This window comes from Scyliorhinus canicula, chromosome 15, assembly GCF_902713615.1.
Source record: "Scyliorhinus canicula chromosome 15, sScyCan1.1, whole genome shotgun sequence".
NCBI classification, from domain to species: Eukaryota; Metazoa; Chordata; class Chondrichthyes; order Carcharhiniformes; family Scyliorhinidae; genus Scyliorhinus; species Scyliorhinus canicula.
Genome location: NC_052160.1, coordinates 132,370,314 through 132,390,029, shown reverse-complemented (window position 1 = coordinate 132,390,029; position 19,716 = coordinate 132,370,314). Strand labels below are relative to the sequence as shown.

Here is a 19,716-nt window from a genome sequence, read left to right as displayed (position 1 = left end):
ATTTGCCAGGGTGAAGCAGCAACTGCTGTTTTCAAAACTGGTGACACATTCTGACCTGTCGAAGCTGCTCGTCCTCATGTGTGATGCCTCTCCATATGGTGTTGTCCCATCGATGGGACAGAAAGGCCGATTGCTTCTACTTCCGGAACTCTGGCTGGTGCAGAGCGTTGCTATACACAGATTGAAAAGGAAGGAGTGGCTGTGATTTTTGCAGTTAAGAAATTTAATCCATACATCTATGGGCGTCATAACCCTTCCTCGACCTGTTCAAGGAGGATAAAATGTTACCACCAATAGCTCCGGCCAGGGTACAACGGTAGGTTTTGTTGTTGGCAGCGTACGAATACACATTTGAATATCGTCCAGACGCACAGATTGCGCCTGTGGATGCCCTCAGCCAATTCCCACTGCCTGTGAGCCCCCCCATCCATGCCAATAGTGGACAAAGTCTTTTTGGCATCAAACCTTATGGCGTGATCCCAAAAGGACCCTACTTTGGCAAAACTGTGCCATGTCGTCAAATGCGGTGGATTGAAGGGGAAACTCCCAGAGAAACTGCGGGTCTACGTGACAAAACAGCTGGAGCTCATCGTGGAGGACGGCATCCTCCTGTGGGGAGCCTGCATCATTATCCCGTGGCCAGGTCAGCGAACCGTCTTTGCAGAACTTGCATAACGGACACCCAGGGGTTTCCAAGGGGAAGATGCTCAGCAGGTGGTACATGCGGTGGAGCAGTATGCGGCTTGCCAGGGGCACTGGAATCTCCTATCAGCATTGCTCCACCCTTGGGAGTGGCCAAGTGGCCAGGATTCCCCCGGGTGTGCTTGCACGCCAACTACACTCGGCCCTTCTTGGGGTCAATGTTTCTGCTCCTGATCGACGGCCACTCAAAGTGGATGGATGTGCACCAATTGTCTTCCACCATTTCATGATCCACCATGGAGAGGTTACACCAGGCCTTCAGCTTGACAATAACAATGGTACCCCCTTTCCCAGTGAGGAATTTTCAGGATTTATTCACATCCGAACAGCCCCGTGTCACCCATCTTCGAATGTTCTGGCAGAACAGGCAGTGCAGACATTTAAACGGGGCATGAGGAAACAGCCTGCAGGATTGATTAATACAAAGCTGGCATGGTTCCCATTTAATTACCAGACTATTCCACATGCTAGAGCCATGGTAGCTCCGGCAGAATTGCTGATGGGCTAACGCCTCCAGACCTGCCTAAGTTTGGCGTTCCCCAACCCTTGCCGGGAAGGTGGAAAAGAAGGAGAGCCTCCAGAAGATGTATCATAATCATCGACTGCGTGGCCCGGCTTTAAACCTGGGGACCAGTCCACGTTCGGAATTTTGGGTATGGCGCCCAGTGGATTCCCGGAACCACAGTGGAAAGAACAGGACCAATCTCCTACATGGTCAAGATCAGACCGTGCAAAAACATAAAGACCACCTCAAAGGCAGGGAGCCAGCCCCAGAGAGAACCATGCCCGATGTGTCGGTCCCTTGATCCGCACTCCCCACCCCCCCTCCCCGCCCCCTCCATCTGCCATCCTTGAACCAAGGTGCACTTCCCACTGGGGATTTGTGCCCAGGCCAGCAAGATGTAGATGGCTCAGTGTCTGAAACGGACACAGAATCCTCAGTACTCTCAGATGTACTCCAGGTTTAGGCCGTACTCCAGGTTCAGGTTCTACTCCCCTGCGATTGGATCGAGGTCCATCAACTGGACCTCGAAAAAAATCACCTCACAAAACCCGGCCCAGACTGGCACCGGCGAGATGAAATAAAAAACTGAAAAATGCTTATTGTCACAAGTGGGCTTCAAATGAAGTTACGGTGAAAAGCCCCTAGTCGCCACATTCCGGCACCTGTTCGGGGAGGCTGGTACGGGAATTGAACTGTGCTGCTGGCCTGCCTTGGTCTGTTTTCAAAGCCAGCAATTTAGCCCAGTGTGCTAAACCAGCCCCTCAGCAGACCCACCTGAGACCGTGGCATTGTAAGCCGTGTGGCGGCCTTTACTTTTGTTGTCGAATTAAAATTCATTTGGATTTATCTTCTTGGGACTCCTTTATATGATTGAAGCACCTGAATTGTCCTGAGACTGTTATAAAATGTTTTAGAAATAAAATGATTCATTCTTGGTGTGTGAGCATCACTGGCAGGCCTGCCATTTGTTGTCCGTCCTAAGTTACCCCAAAGAAAGTGGAGCTCACCCTCTTCTTGAAGCATTGGTGGTGGGTTGATACAATTGGTGCGTTGATACAATCGGGTGGGAATGCGGACGGGGATGAGGTGAATTTTCCCTTTATTGTTCAGCACAAGGCTACATAGATTTTCAAAATGATGTCCCACATGTAGGAGGTGGATAAATCTGATCACATGGTGCATCAGGTCTGGAGTGGGTTAAAACCAAAATGAAAATCATGACAAATTCAACTGAGACAATTTACAGATTGATCATACTTACTAAGGTAACCATTCATACTGCTTCAGTAGACAGTGGCAACCCTCCAATAGCTCATCCAAGTGATTATTCCTAATGCGGGAACATTCTCATCACTGAATCACAAGTTCATTCAGGCCTTAATCCAGGTTCAGGCCCTACTCCAGGTTCAGGCCCTACTCCAGGTTTAGGCCCTACTCCAGGTTTAGGCCCTACTCTAGGTTTGGGTCCTACTCCAGGTTCAATCTCTACTCCAGGTTCAGTTTCTACTCCAGGTTTGGGCCATACTCCAGGTTAAGGCCCTACTTCAGGTTTAGCTGTACTCCAGGTTCAGGTTCTACTCCAGGTTTGGGCCCTACTCCAGGTTTAGGCCTTACTCCATGTTCAGGCCCTACTCTAGGCTTAGGCCCTACTCTAGGTTCAAGCTCTACTCTGGGTTCAGGTCCTACTCTAGGTTCAGGCCCTACTCCAGGTTTGGGTCCTACTCCAGGTTCAGTGTCTACTCCAGGTTCAGTTTCTACTCTAAGTTCAGGTCCTACTCCAGGTTTAGGCTGTACTCCAGGTTCAGGTCCTATGCCAGGTTCAGGTCCTACTCCAGGATCCGGTCCTACTTCAGGTTCAGGCCCGACTCCAGGTTTAGGTCTTACTCCAGGTTCAGGCCCTGCTCCAGGTTCAGGCCCTACTCCAGGTTCAGACCTTCCTCCAAGTTCAGGCCCTACTCCAGGACAAAGGTAAAAGTGGCGCTCCAATGGAGTGCTATGCTGTTAGAGTTTCTGGGCGCAATTTAACCACTGCATTGCGTCCGCCGCAGATCTGGGCACATCAGTTAAATAGCGGGAATGGCCAAAATTGGGATTCGTCCGTTCCCAATGTTGAGTTCTGGATCGCTACCAAATTTCCATCTCATTAGCGAGATTGATGTCGAATGCAATGGTTTCCCGGGAATTATGCAATGGCTTCCCAGGAATTAACCAGCTCCCCAGCAAGAAATCACGTCAGCGTTGTTTAAAAATGGGAAGCTGGTGCAATGGCTACTGAGGGTTACTGAGGAGGTGAGTAGCCACTTCCATTTTCCGGAATGCAGCATTAGGGCACTGGAGCTGCTGCCCAAGTGCTTGGGAGGAGGTGGGGGACCCCCCCAGGGATGGCAGGTTTGGTCAGGGGGTTGAAGCGTTACAGGGACACCCTGGGACAGGGTGGTGAGGGGCTTTGTGTCTGAGGGGACATCAAGCCATCTTTAAATATTGTGGAGACCCATAAAGGGGCAACTAAAGCTCCTGCCTGTCCGTCCGACCAAACTCTTCCAGGACAGAGCCCTGCTCTTGGTTATATGCTGAAGGTCACTTTAACTCCCTTTGACGTCGAGCAGCCTTCAGCTTCACAGCTGAAGCCTACCACTGATAAGGAAGTGTCAACACCATTGGGGCAGCAACCAACAATCAAACACTTGAGCTGGGCTTCACCACTGGGGATATTCCCGCAACCCAAGTCGAAGTGTGTGGATCAGGAGAGGGCACCAGAGCACGGCCTCCCTAAAGTTCACGGCAGAGATCAGGGGTCTGGGGACTATGGGTGAGTGTGCAGATCGAGGTTCACCAGCGCAACTGGGTCGGTGGAAGGCACTCTGAGAGAAGATGAGACTGGTAAGCGTTGGATTTGTTTATTGTCACGTGTACCAAGGTACAGTGAAAAATATTTTTCTGCGAGCAGCTCAGCAGATCATTAAGTACATGAAAAGAAAAGTGAATAAAAGAAAATACGTAATAGGGCAACACAAGGTATACAATGTAACTACATAAGAACCGGCATCGGATGAAGCATACAGGGTGTAGTGTTAATGGGGTCAGTCCATGAGAGGGTTATTGAGGAGTCTGATAACAGTGGGGAAGAAGCTGTTTTTGAATCTGTCAGTGCATGTTCTCAGACTTCTGTATCTCTTGCCCGATGGAAGAAGTTGGAAGAGTGAGTAAGCCGGGTGGGAGGGGTCTTTGATTATGCTGCCCGCTTTCCCCAGGCAGCGGGAGATGTAGATGGAGTCAATGGATGGGAGGCAGATTCGTGTGATGGACTGGGCTGTGTTCACGACTCTCTGAAGTTTCTTGTGGTCCTGGGCAGAGCAGTTGCCATACCAGGCTGTGATGCAGCCAAATAGAATGCTTTCGATGGTGCATCTGTAAAAGTTGGTAAGAGTTCATGTGGAAATGCTGAATTTCCTTAGTTTCCTGAGGAAGTATAGGCGTTGTTGTGCTTTCTTGGTGGTAGCGTCGACGTGGGTGGGCCAGGACAGATTTTTGGAGATGTGCACGCCTAGGAATTTGAGACTGCTAACCATCTCCACCTCGGCCACTTAATGCTGACAAGCGTGTATACAGTACTTTGCTTTCTGATGTCAATGACCAGTTCTTTAGTTTTGCTGGCATTGAGGGAGAGATTGTTGTCGCTGCACCACTCCAAGGTGGTTTAGCTCAGTGGGCTAGACAGCTGATTTGTGATGCAGAACAAGGCCAGCAGCGCGGGTTCAATTCCCGTACCAGCTTACCTGAAAAAGGTGCCGGAATGTGGCGACTAGGGACTTTTCACAGTAACTTCATACTTGCGACAATCATAGGTTATTACTATTATTAGGGGCAGCACGGTAGCATAGTGGTTAGCACAATTGCTTCACAGCTCCAGGGTCCCAGGTTCGATCCCCGGCTTGGGTCGCTGTCTGTGCAGAGTCTGCACGTTCTCCCCGTGTGTGCGTGGATTTCCTCCGGGTACCGCAGAGGCCTGCCCATTAATGTCGCCCACCGAGGTGTGTGTCTCTTACTGGTGGAAGATGGGGGTGATAACTGACACGTCAAATTTCTTTTAAAAAAAATTTTGAGTACCCTATTCTCTTTTTTTCCAATTATGGGGCAATTTAGCGTGGCCAATCCACCTACTCTGCACATCTTTGGGTTGTGGGGGCAAAACCCATATAAACATGGGGCGAATGTGCAAACTCCACATGGACAGTGACCCAGAACTGGGATTGAACCTGGGATCACAGCGCCATGTGGCAGAAGTGCTAACCACTGCGCCACCCTGCTGCCTTGCTGTGACGTATCGATGATGGTCTTCTCGGACGTCTCCTCTGAGGTGGTCTTTGGGGGTGGCGAGCCCAAATCGCCCGGCCCCATCAGATGGACATCCTACAAGTCATTAGCCATGTAGTCAGTGAGAGGGAAGGATCAATTTGTCTGGCATGAACTACTCACGTGAGACAGATCATCTGGGTGAAGAGGCAGTAGATCCTCACTGCTTTGGCACAGGCCAAACTTGCTGTCCGTGACTGCTCTCTCCTCAGGCAACCCCGCGGTTTCCAAGGTCTGTTCCTCATAGGGGGTGAGGACTCGAATCTCTGGTACTTCACCCCCGGTCTTGGTTCTTTCCCGCTTATTATGGGCTATCTTCTCCTGCGGGGACAAAGATGGGGCACAGTGAGCCGCAAGCTTGATGGGTCGGGGGGGGGGGTCAATGGCAGGTGGCATGTGTGGGTATCGCACCTGGACATGAGGGGATTGTGCTGGTGGGTGCCAGTGGGTTCTGAGGAGCAAGCGCGAGATCGGATGTGGGGAGGGGGTGAGGTGATTTGTGTGGGGGTGGGGGGGGGGTTTGGGAATTTGAGGGGTGGCAGGCAGAACTGATGCCAGGAGAGAGATGGTAACGTACCCTTGCAGCTCAGTGGAGGTTGTTGGTCTTCGTCCGACATTAGACGACGATCCTGCTGGTCATGCTGCCCGCATTGAGAGCCGCTGCCACTGCCTCCCAGGCGGCATTGCTGACCCTGCTGCTGGTCCTCCAAGGATGTCCCGTCTCGCATCGACGTCGTCGTGAAGCCTGGCCAGGTTGGCATTCCCAATGGGAGGAGCAGGTCTGTGCGCTGCCATGCTTCTGCGTTGACTGCGAGTGAATGCTGAGGGAGCGTTTAAAGTTAGCAGCAAGACACTGAGGCGCGAGACTGGTGATCAGACGGTGAGCCAGCCAGTAATGGTGAGAAGCTTGTGGCGGTTCATTTTGTGACGCTAATTTCTGTTAAATACGGCCTATGATCTCGCCAATGCAGCCGTCGAGAAACACCCGCCAATCACGCCCAAAATGACACTCCAAGATTTTACCATTAAATCATGTCCTCTATCTTTTTGATGGGACTTTAAAGCAAGACCTGTCTGCTCGTTCAGGTGGAGATAGAAGTTCCCCTCACCACAGGGCAACAGCTTACATGTCTTCAGCATGATCCAAAGCAATCCATGGATAAATCATTTGTTTTTGAAGTGTCAACCTTATTATACGTGGGCAACATCAGTTTGTGCACCATCAGGGCCGCACAGTAATGATGTAAATGAACAATGAATCTGTTTTAGTGCAGTCCATTGAAGGACAAATGTCACCTGGTACATCAGGATAATCCTCCTACTCTTCTTCAAATATTGGCATGTAATATTTTGTCAGATTTCATCTCCACCTTCCTACCACCGCTAGACACCCACCCTCCCCCCTCCCCCCAAAACCCCCCCAGTGTTATTAAGGAGGGGTTTCCAGGATCCAGGATTTTGACCAGGCAACAGTGAAGGAGTGGCAACATATTTCCAAGTCAGAATGGTGTGTGACTTGAAGGGGGACCTGGTGATGTTCCCCTGTGTCTGCAGCACGTGACCCTCCAGATGGTAGAGGCTGGAGATTTGGAAGGTGCTGCGGAAGGCGTTTTAAAAAAAAAATTAATTTAGAGTACCCAATTCATTTTTTCCAATTAAGGGGCAATGTAGTGTGGCCAATTCACCTACCCTGCACATCTTTCGGGTTGTGGGGGCGAAACCCACGCAAACACGGGGAGAATGTGCAAACTCCACATGGACAGTGACCCAGAGCCGGGATTGAACCTGGGATCTCGGCGCCGTGAGGCAGCAGGGCTAACCCACTGCGCCACCGTGCTGTCCGTGGAAGGCGGTTTGGCGAGTTGCTGCAGTCACCTTGTAGATGGTACTCGCTGTGCACCAGGAAGGGGGGGGGGGGGGGGGGGGGGTGATGTGAATGCATAAGGTGGCGGATGGGGTGCTGATCAAGGAAGAGAGAAATGGCAATGTTTTAGTGAAGGAAATCAACACCTCCGGGACCAAGACCACGGAAAACAGTGTCGCCAAGGATGAGGCAAGGAGCAGAGATTGATGTTGTCCAAAAGTAAAAACAAAGTGTTGGGACTACACAAGCAGCATTTGAAAAGAGAAAAAGCAGTCCAGCGTTTCAAGTAGAAACACTACATCAACTTGCATTGGCTTTCCATGCTGGAGATCAAAGGCGTTCTGGAGGCCTGTTCTCTTGTCTAACAGCTGTTTAGAAGATGCAAAAATATATCCTGCAAATTGATTCAACTAATAGCTCTGCAAAGTGCCTTCCTTTAATGAGAACAGTGCTGACTGTTTGATCTAACGCCTGTTGAACAAACGAGAGCTCTGTCTCTCACTGTCTCGCTCTCTCTCCCCCACTGACCCATCAAACCTCATGGCAACCAGCATTTCCTCAGGCACTCTGCTGTGTTCAACATGAAGCTGGGAAAATAATGACCAGAGAGGAAAACGAATCCGGGAAATCAAGAAATATTATGTGTGAAAGCCAAGATCCAAAGAAACCAAAGTCTTTCAGGATCTTTTAATATAATCGTCACAATATATTGACTAGTTTTGTAAATTAGATTGGCTGGATGACCAAATGATTATTTGCAGAATGTCAGTGCCTCTCTTTAACCAGAATATTATTTTTTAAGTAATTATGCTTCCTCACCGTTGAATTGTTACTAAGATTAGGTATTCTTAGATTAATGTAATTAGGAATATACAATCAATCTAATTATGCTCACTCTCTCGGAAATATCATAACCGCTTGTATGAAGCACCCCAGGACATTAAAGGTGTTATATAGACGCAGATTGTGATTGTCCATGTTCACTGGCCTCGCCAGTATAACAGAGGACTGCAGGTGTTTATGGCTGATACTCCTCAACCAACGTCGCAGAATGAACGCATTAACCAATCATGATTATGTTACAGTCTGTGGGAGCTTGCTGTGCTCCAACTAGCTGCCACATTTCCTACATTGCAACGGAAATTACACTTCAAAAGATGTAAAGTCGCTTGGGACTTTTTTGGGATGTGAAAGCACCATGTAAACGTGTTCCCCCTTTTCTTTCTAGCTAGGATAGAGACTTTGGGGGAAAGCATAAGAAAATAATTAGCAAAAGGATCGACAAGTTGCGACCAGCTAAAGGAAAGTCCTGTCAAAGGGCCGCAACGGACTCGAAACGTTAACCGTGTTTCTCTCTCCACAGATCCTGCCAGAGTTGCTGAGCTCATCCAGCATTTTCTGTTTTTATTAAAAGTTTGATTAATTGTGGCCTCTTGCTCTCTCTTTTGAAGACATTCGGTGGTGTTATTAAACTTTCTGGACAAAGTTTCAGCAACAGAGAGAGATTTTTGCTCACTGGTTTTTGTCCCCCTTCTCTGTTAACGCTCTTGCTCGGGTTCGGGTTTTGCAGAAACTGACGGCCCCGGCGGTTACTGGATTGTTACATTTTTTAATTATTCATTCACGGGATGGGGGAATGGCTGGCTGGACCAGTATTTATTGCCCATCCCTGTTGCCCTTGAGATGGTGGTGATGGAACAGCCTTCTTGAGTGTAGCTGAGCAGCTTACTCAGCCATTTCAGAGAGAAAGACTCAGCCTCATGTCTGTGTGCCTGGAGGCACGTGTGGGCCAGATCAGGTAAGGGTGGCCGATTTCCTTCCCGAAAGGTCATTAATAGACCAGATGGGTTTTCACGATAAGCCAGTTGTTTCATGGTCACCAATACTAGATTTTAAAAAATAAATACCAAATATATTTAATTAATTGAACTTAAATTTCACAACTGTCACGGTGCAAGTTGAACCCTAATAATAATAATAATCATCTTTATTGTCACAAGTAGGCTTACATTAACACTGCAATGAAGTTACTGTTAAAAGTCCCTAGTCGCCACATTCCGGCGCCTATTCGGGTACACAGAGGGAGAATTCAGAATGTCCAAATTACCTAACTGCATGTCTTTCAGGACTTGTGGGAGGAAACCGGAGTACCCGGAGGAAACACACGCAGAAACAGGGAGAACGTGCAGACTCCACACAGGCCGAGCCGGGAATCGAACCTGGGACCCTGGAGCTGTGAAGCAAAGGAGCTAATTACTGTGCTACTGTGCCGCCCTTGCCTCAGGATCAAGCATCCTGGCCTCTGGATTACTAGTCCAGTAAGATGACCATTAACATCCCAGGCGCAGGACCACTGTCCTTGATTGCTGCTAGTTATAGCGATCATACCCATCACCAAGATCCATAATTCAGCTCAAATGAAGGAACAGCTCTTGGTGTTTTGTTTCTGTGCCCCAGCGTGGAAACATACAAACATAGCGGGATCCATGGCACAGAGGAAGGCCATTTGGCCCATCGTGTCATTGTCCCACTTCCCATCTCTTGGTGAGCAGCTCTGTAGGTCACAGCTCCTCATATACACATCCAAGTGTTTTTAAATACACTGAGGAATTTTGATTCTGCCACCATTTCAGGTGCTGAGTTCCAGGCTCTTGGTGAAACGGATATTTCTCAACTCCCTTTTATTATACACAGCGGTGATGTATAACAGACTGGGGACAGACCATAGAATTACCCATAAAATTCCAACAGTGCAGAAGGAGGCCATTCGCCCCATCAAGCACCAGTCCTCCAAACGAGAGTCTTGCCTGGGCCCACATCCCCGCCCTATCATCGTAACCTCACCTAATCTGCACATTCCTGGACACTACGGGCAATTTAGCATGGCCAATCCACCTAACCTGCACATCTTTGGACTGTGGGAGGTAACCGGAGCACCCGGAGGAAACCCACGCAGACACGGGTAGAATGTGTCACAGTCACCCAAGGCCAGAATTGAACCCGGGTCCCTGGCGTAGTGCTAACCACTGTGCCTCCGTGCCACCTGATTCGCTTCCATTCCTCCCTTTCCCATCTTTAAGAGAAAATGTATTTTTTGGTGGGATGTAGGCATCAGTGTCATTTGTTTTCCATCCTTAATTGCCCTTGAACTGGATGGTTTGCTAGGCCATTTCAGAGGGTAGTTAAGAATCAACCACATTGCTGTGGGTCTGGAGTCACATGTAGTCCAGACCGTGTAAGGACAGCAGACTTCCTTCCCATAATGACATTAGTAAACCAGATGGGGTTTTTAGGACAATTGATAACAGTTTCAAGGTCACCCTTACTGAGAGAAGGGCCGGCATTCTCCGGCCGTTTGTTGGCGGTGGGATTATCTGGTGCCGCCTGGCGGAATGGGATGGCTTCAATGGGAAATCCCATTGGCAGCGGCGGGAGTAAAGAATCCTGCCACCAGCGAATGGCGCACCGCCTCCTGCTCTGGCTGGGATGGCGGAGAATCCCGCCCCAGAAGCTAAATGTTCCCGTCCTGCCTGCCACAGGAATCATTGTGGGTGGGACGGACAATTTGAAAGACCACTTAAAGGACCGTTGACCTTGGGTATGAATGGTTGGTCTCGGGGTGTGCAAGCCCGATAAATCATGCCCGAGATTTCAATCCCAGATTTATTAGTAAAATTTAAATTCCACCAGCTGCCATGGTGGGATTTGAACCCACGTCCGCAGAGTATTAGCCTGGGTCTATAATTACAAGTCCAGGAATATTACTAACATTTCCCCCATGGTGGTTACTGGACATTTACATTTTGTTGTTATTCATTCATCTCTATAACCTCCATCTTCCCATTGCTTTGCCTCTAGACTCTTAATATCTTTTTCTCCACCATCGGGGGAGGAGGCAGGTGGGGGGGAACATGCTTTCGCTCACCTGTAATTTGTACTCCAGAATGCTCCTCCTTTTAAACCCCCCCCCCCCCCCCCCCCCCCCGCCCTGTAATTCTCCCAAACCATCCTTCAAACCCATTTCAGCCCACTGAATCGTTCTACGTTCTCCACCCAATTTGCCTTACTCATCTCTGAAGCACCTTGGGACCATTGTCTACTTTGATTGTTTGTTGTTGTTTAGCGACCTGTTTTGTATAGATCTCATGGTCCTTTTACAAATGTCATGACGAGTAGCTTTGCTTTTTTTCTATTCTGCTAACAAATGTTGTGATTGTGTTGATCTCTGAGACAGTGCTAAACTGTGCAGGGATCACATGCTAACAATCTGACACTTTGACTATGAAAGCCCATAATTGTAAATCTAAACCTTGTCACAGCAGCTGAGCTCTGGAAAGTTATCGATTTACTCTCCCTGCCTTTTATAACAGGGTATCATTCAAAGCAAGAATCTTCCCGATAAAAGAAAGAAAGACTGACATTTATCTAGCTCCTGACATGACCTCTGGGCTTACCAAAGTGTTTTACAGCTAATAAAGTTGTTTTTGAAATATGGTCATTGTTGTATTGTAGGGGGTGCAGCAGCCAATATATATTCATCCAGTTCCCATGAGCAGCAACATGATGATGACCAAGCTATTTTTGTAATACAGGTCATGGGTTAAAATTGGGGTAATTATCTTGGACTAGTGCCTTGGGTTATTTTGCATCCACCTAAGAAGGTTTGAAATCTCATTTTGAAAAGATGGCACCTCTGACAGTGTAGCATTCCTTCAGTACCACCTTGGGAATGTCAGCCTAGATTTTGTGCTCAAGACACTGGGTTAGGATTGGAACTCATGACTTTCTGACTCAGAAGTAAGAGTGTTATCCAACAATCTTAGGCTGACAATTTATGTTGTAAGTTATTGCTGTGGCTGCAAGCACAGATCAGAGGCTAGGAATCCTGCAGGGGATAACTCGCCCCCTAACCCCTTGTCCACCATCTACAAGGCACAAGTCAGGAGTGTGATGGAACACTCTCCACTTACTTGGATGAGTGTAGCTCCAACTCCACTCAAGAAGCTCGACACCATCCAGGGCAAAGCAGCCCACTTCACCGGTAGTCCTGCCACAAACATTCACTCCCTCCACCACCGACACACAATAGCATCTGTGTCCACCATCTACAAGATGCACTGCAGGAACTCACCAAGGCTCCTTCGGCAGCACCTTCTATCATCTAGAAGGACAAGGGCAGCAGGCACATGGCAACATCACCACCTGGAAGCTCCCCTCCAAGTCATTCACCATCCTGACTTGGACATGTATAGGCCGTTACTTCACTGTCGCTAGATCAAAATCCTGTATCTCCCTCCTTAACTGGTACACAGTTGGGTGTACCGACACCACTTGCACTGCAGAGGTTCAAGATGGCAGCCCACCACCACCCTCTCAAGGGCAATTCAGGATGAGCAATGAATGCTGGCCTCACTGGCGAAGCCCACATCCCATGAATGAATTTTTAAAAGTTTCAGTCCCAGGTCTCTGTCAGCAAGTTCCCATGGAGTACAGGCTCCTTTTTCTTGTTACCCTCCCAAAATATATTGCCTCAAAATCATTGGTGTTAAACAGCATCTGCCAACTTTCTGCTCATTTAATTAACCTGTTTGCATCCGCTTAACATTGTTTGAGAGAATACAGATCCCCAGTCACTTTGAGGACAGGGGAGTGTTGTACATCTCTCATATCTTAGACCGGAATTCAATCTGACCCAGGTTATGGGGCATGGGTATAACGTAAAGATCACCTCCTGTTCCTACAGTTTTCCTTCCTGTTTAGAAAATACTTACTTTTGCGTGGCGAAGTTGTAATGAAAATCAATCGCAGAATCCAGTCTGGCTTTCATCTTCCAGAATCCTCAACACATTAATCACATTGGAATAATTTCACGTGGAGATTAATTTTATTACCCTGAGATTTCTTAGTGATGGGGAAGCGTTACTTCAGCTCACGCACTACCACTTCTCCCCTGCAGCTTTGTCGTTTGGAGCTGGAATAAATAAAATGAAGAAGTTTAAACGCCGTTTCTCGCTGTCAGCCCATCGGACTGAGACGATTGAGGAGTCACTGGCAGAATTTCAGGAACAGATCACAAACCAGATAAAGAACAGGAGGAATGATGGTGAGTTACTGAGAATTATATAGACTTGGCTGCCTGGTTTCTGCTAAATTACGGACTGACCGGTCTGTATCCTGTAGATTACCGACTGACCATTCCACACCCTGTTAAATTACTAACTGACCAATTGGTGTTCTGTAAATTACTGACTGACCAGTTGTTATTCTGTAGATTACTGACTGACCATTCAGGATCCTGTTAGGTTAATATCAGGTGGGCACGGTTCACTTGCAGTCTCTACCATTGTGGCCTTGTCGTGGTGGATCTGGCCCACCGCAAGGTCTACCACGATAGTAGAGACCATCCAAGCCCATCCGAGGTCCAACGCCCCCTCCACACCGCACATTGGCCCTGGCCTTCCTGCCCCTGTAGCGCACAGCAGCCCCCAACCCCTGGATTGACTGAGTGCCATCTCCCCAGCCCCCAAATTTGAGGGTGACCAATATTTCACAGCACACCTAGACGGGTCCCACGTCATACCAGCGGCACACCAGTTCAATGTTTTCAAACATTGGGGTTTCACCACTTATGCCACTGAAGCGTGAAAGGATATGAGCGGATCTAAGTCGCTGATGTTTGTTATGAGCTGTCAATCCTAGACCTTAGGCGAAAGCTGTGAATTGGCCTGCAGATAGTGGATCTGTGAGAACCAGACGCAGGTTCTGCTCTCCTTCAAAGAATGGACTCATGGAGCTGCAAGGTAGGGATTTCAGCTATAAGCTTCCCACATGCTCTGTCTGGACTGCTCTCTAGCTTCCAGACAGGGCTCTCTTTCCTGGGAAGGGTGAACAGGGGTGGACTGTGCAGATGGGGAGGCGCTTGTGTGTGTGTGGGGGGGTTCCCCTATTACAGAGATCCCTGGGAGGGGTTCCCCTATTACAGAGATTCCTGGGAGGGGTTCCCCTATTACAGAGGTCCCTGGGAGGGGTTCCCTATTACAGAGATCCCTGGGAGGGGTTCCCCTATTACAGAGATTCCTGGGAGGGGTTCCCTATTACAGAGATCCCTGGGAGGGGTTCCCCTATTACAGAGATCCCTGGGAGGGGTTCCCCTATTACAGAGGTCCCTGGGAGGGGTTCCCTATTACAGAGATCCCTGGGAGGGGTTCCCCTATTACAGAGATCCCTGGGAGGGGTTCCCCTATTACAGAGATTCCTGGGAGGGGTCCCTCTTATGTAGGGGTCCCTGTTGGAGGGGTCACTCTATTACAGGCATCCCTGTGGAAGGGTGGGGGTGGGTCAGGGCCGATTTGCAGTGTGGGGGTGGGGGGGGGGGGGGGGGCTGCTGGCTGCAGGTCCTCGATATCTGGCCGCTTACTCAAGATGGCAGCCCAATAGCGGGACTCCCTGGGAAACCCTCGTATTCCACACCATGGATAAACTTTCATGGCGTGGAACACTGAATTGCATGCTCCTTTACGACCACAGGGGATCATAAAACTGCTGCAATTCAGCTCCAGCTGGGGAACATCGCCTCCAAACCGGAGAATTCACCCATTCAAATTTTTTTCCACCAGGCTGCCATTTTTAAAGAGTGCACTGATCTCAAAGTGAACTTGAGGGTCCCCCGCACCCTCTGCCCATGGACAATGCCAACTCCTCCCTCCCCCCCCACCTTCGCTGATGTACATCCCCGACCCTTGACCCCCAAAGGGCAACCTCTACTCCATCAATAAAAGTGAGCGTGTACCCCTGACCACCACCCAGGCATGAGGGTGAGCTTGTCCCAAACCCATTGTGGGCATCAGCATCAGGGCATCACCCTTCATAACCCTCCCTTAAAGCTCCCTTTCATGGGCGTGCCCCTCCCCCCCCCCCCCCCCCCCCCCTCCCCAGGCCCTGCCCCATGGTGGTGCCAACCTGACGTCCAGACACTGCCCTGAAACTCTGGCAACGTTAAACTGGCACCCTGGCAGTTCCAGGGTGGCACTTCCAGGATGCAATGGTGCCAGGGGCAGTGTCAGGGCATTGCCCTGCCCTCTGCATGATCAGCCAGGGGGGCTCCAATAGCCTCCAAGCCCCCTGGAGTGATCACCACACCTGCTCTCTGCTTGTGGAGACCAAGACTATTCGGCACCTGGGTGAGGCCTCGCCAGTGTGGCTGCTGACTCCCGGAAGCCGGGACACTGTATTTAAATGAGGCTAATGGCTCATTTTAATATGATTATCCGGACCCTGCCCCGGTGCATGGCCATCTTTGGGCTCCTCCCTTGATGCCCCCTGGCACAATGGGACCGGGGCAACGGGGTGGAAGAATTCAGCCTGTCAGCATTCTAAACACAGGGAGCCAAAGGGTGGAATTCAGATGATAGTTTTTACCGGTCACCATAGAAACCAAGAAAGAGCGTTCATGCGCTTTTTTATTGTTAGTAAAAACAAAACAGAACCAGCTGGCCGATCCATTGAATTTCAGTTGTTTGAATAATTTCATAAAAATTATACTTTCGAAAACATTGTTACAAATATGAAACTCGTGACTCGAAAAATTGGAATTCAGACGCCAGAGTCGAGTGCAGGAGTTGGAATAGATTCCGGACTATGAATAGTTAGAAATAGCTGAATTGAGCAGATTTTAAAATGTGTCTGTGCTCGCTGTCGAAGATGTGGAGATGCCGGCGTTGGACTGGGGTGAGCACAGTAAGAAGTCTTACAACACCAGGTTAAAGTCCAACACGTTTGTTTCAAACACTAGCTTTCGGAGCGCTGTTCGAACCTGGGACCTCGGTAAGAAGTCTTACAACACCAGGTTAAAGTCCAACAGGTGAGGAAGGAGCAGTGCTCCAAAAGCTAGTGTTTGAAACAAACATGTTGGACTTTAACCTGGTGTTGTAAGACTTCTTACTGTGCTCGCTGTCGAAGACAGTGGTATTCTGTGCTGGATTTGCAACATTAATGCAAGTGATCCTTATTTAGGTTGCTGTATGCACTATGTTGCAACCCTCTCTCGTAAAACTGTAGCCATAGTAAATGTAAGTTAATGTGATGTTTATGGGCAATTGATTAAGCCGAAAAAAGTTGGTGCGTCATGGTAATTGTTTGTCTCATTGAAGTGTGCCCTGTTACTGAAAAGGTTGGGAATCACTGCAATAGATTACTGACTGACCATTCAGTATCCTGTTAGATTTCTCACCGGGCAATCAGTATTCTATAGGTCACTGACTGACCAGTGGGTATTCAGCAGATCATTGATTTGATTTGTCAATATCCTGTATGTATTACTGACTGACCAATCAGTATCCTGTGCGATTATGGACTGACTTGTCAGTATCCTTTTAGATTACTGACTGATCATTCAGTATCCTGTTGGTAACTGACTGACTGTCAGTATCTTGTGATATTATTGACTGATCGGTCAGTATCCTGTTAGCTTTCTGATTGATCAGTCAAATATCCTGTGGATCGCGGGCAGCACGATGACGCAGTGGATTAGCCCTGCTGTCTCACGCCGCCGAGGTTCCAGGTTCGATCCCGGCTCTGGATCACTGTCAGTGTGGAGTTTGCGCATTCTCCCCGCGTTTGCGTAGGTTTCGCCCCCACAACCCAAAGATGTGCAGGCTAGGTGGATTGGCCACGCTAAATTGCCCCTTAATTGGAAAAAAATTAATTGGGTCCTCTAAATATATTAAAAAAAATATCCTGTAATTTACTGACTGACCTATTGGTATACTGTTTATTACTGACCCTCCGTTCAGTATCCTGATAGATTACTGACTGTGCATTCAGTGTCCTGTTAGATTACTGACTATCCATTCAGTATCCTGTTAGATTACTGACTGTCCATTCAGTATCCTGTTAGATTACTGACTGTCCATTCAGTATCCTGTTAGATTACTGACTGTCCATTCAGTATCCTGTTAGATTACTGACTGACCATTCAGTATCCTGTTAGATTACTGATTGTCCATTCAGTATCCCGTTAGATTACTGACTGACCATTCAGTATCCCGTTAGATTACTGACTATCCATTCAGTATCCTGTTAGATTACTGACTGTCCATTCAGTATCCTGTTAGATTACTGACTGACCATTCAGTATCCTGTTAGATTACTGACTGTCCATTCAGTATCCTGTTAGATTACTGACTGACCATTCAGTATCCTGTTAGATTACTGACTATCCATTCAGTGTCCCGTTAATTACTGACTGTCCATTCAGTGTCCCGTTAATTACTGACTGACCATTCAGTATCCTGTTAGATTACTGACTGTCGATTCAGTATCCTGTCAGATTACTGACTGACCATTCAGTATCCTGTCAGATTACTAACTGATCAATCGTTATCCTGTGGATCACTGATTGACCGACCGGTGCCTATTTAGATTTCTGACTTAGGGCCATGACCATTTACAAAAGTTTCTCTTCGTTTTTGACCAGTGGAGCTACCAAGCAATAGTAACATTAAAATTTGATATATTACACCTATCTATTGGATTTGCGCTGGACACAGGAAAGGATCGGTATGCCCTTGGCAAGACGTCACCTAGCACCAAGTGCCGTGTGCCTGATGCTTGGTGATGTACTTTTCAGGAGCCGATATTCTCCAGTGGCTCAATTGAGTTGCCTGTGTGTGATCAGGTCACACTGCCTATGGTAGCCTTAGACATAGCCCCTCGGAAGGCGTAATGCCTTCTCCTATTTTATAGGCTGCCATTGGTTGGGCTGAACAGGAAAGGTACCTGTTGGATTTGATTTGATTTGATTTATTGTCACATGTACCAAAGTACAGTGAAAAGTATTTTTCTGCGGCCGAGGGAACATGCACAGTACGTACAGAGTAGAGAAAAGAATAATCAACAGAGAACATTGACAAATGGCACATCGACAAACAGTGATTGGTTTCAGTGCGGAACAAGAGGCCAATCAAAGCAAACAAAGCAAATACATGAGCAAGAGCAGCATAGGGCGTCGTGCATAGAGTTCTTACAGGGAACAGATCAGTCCGAGGGGGCGTCGTTGAGGAATCTTGTAGCTGTGGGGAACGAGGGGGCGTCGTTGAGGAATCTTGTAGCTGTGGGGAACGAGGGGGCGTCGTTGAGGAATCTTGTAGCTGTGGGGAACGAGGGGGCGTCGTTGAGGAATCTTGTAGCTGTGGGGAACGAGGGGGCGTCGTTGAGGAATCTTGTAGCTGTGGGGAACGAGGGGGTGTTGTTGAGGAGTCTTGTAGCTGTGGGGAACGAGGGGGTGTCGTTGAGGAGTCTTGTAGCTGTGGGGAACGAGGGGGTGTCGTTGAGGAATCTTGTATCTGTGAGGAAATGTGTTCCGATGTCTGGATGTGCGGGTCTTCAGACTTCTGTACCTTCTGCCTGATGGAAGGGTCTGGAAGAAGACAATGCCTGGGTGGGAGGGGTCTCTGATAATGCTGTCTGCCTTCCTGAGGCAGCGGGAGGTGTATATAGAATCACTGTGGGGTGGCAAGCTTGTGTGATGTCAAGGCACGTGGTATGAAGCTTGCCAACGATGATATCTCCCTTCCCGGGCCAACACCATGGCCCCCCTCCCCCTCCGACAACCCATTAATGAGTTGATACTCACCATTGAAACTCAGCCACGAAAATTGGATCCATCTGATGACCTACCACAGAGAGGATTTCAGCACCTGTGTAACCAGAACTCAGCACAGTGTGACTTCCGAAGAGGGAAAAATTTGGAACATTAGGAACACAGGAGTCCTGCTTGACCATTCAATTAGACATGGGGTTCTCGGCACCTCAGTTCCATTCACCCGCCTTTGCACTGTATTCCTTGATGCCCTTACCCAACAAAAAGATACTCTCTATCGCAGTCTTCAAAGCTCTCAAGACTTTTTGAGGTAGAATTTTCCAAGTTGCTGCTGTGTGGAAAAAGTGCTTCCTTGAATATGCTCCCGAAAAGGCCGGATCTCGTTTTTAGGGATAATATTAGAAAATTAGAGGGAGGAGGCATACTGTGCTAATCTAAAGAGTCACTCCTGACTAATTTGTGTTCGTACTGTGCCAGATTGTATCTAATAAACACTAGCAGATATCACAGACGCCATCGCTTGTGCCTATACTCACGAAGCACGTTTTTTTTGTTTGCCGCTTCTTCAACAACTGACCGGCAAAAAGGCCCTTTTTTTAACCTTCCCAGTTCTACAAATGCTGTTCCCCAGGAATCACCTTCAGGACCGCATTTACCATCGTCTCGATCTTCATGTGCTTTCACCAAATAGAA

General features: G+C 48.4%; 1 protein-coding gene across 3 annotated transcripts in view; it reads left to right on the top strand.

Moving 5' to 3' along the window:
• The window catches only part of LOC119978562 (cyclin-dependent kinase 18-like), a 127,505-nt gene that overhangs the window by 25,711 nt on the left and 82,078 nt on the right, over positions 1-19,716 (top strand). For 2 of the 3 annotated variants that reach the window (XM_038820294.1, XM_038820296.1), the window contains one exon: positions 13,381-13,527. The exons of the other annotated variant lie outside the window; for it this stretch is intronic. In XM_038820294.1, the coding sequence (XP_038676222.1) occupies positions 13,410-13,527 (118 nt within the window). In that variant the 5' untranslated portion in view covers positions 13,381-13,409. Of the gene's footprint in view, positions 1-13,380; positions 13,528-19,716 lie in introns of those variants that run through there. 3 annotated transcript variants of the gene reach the window in all.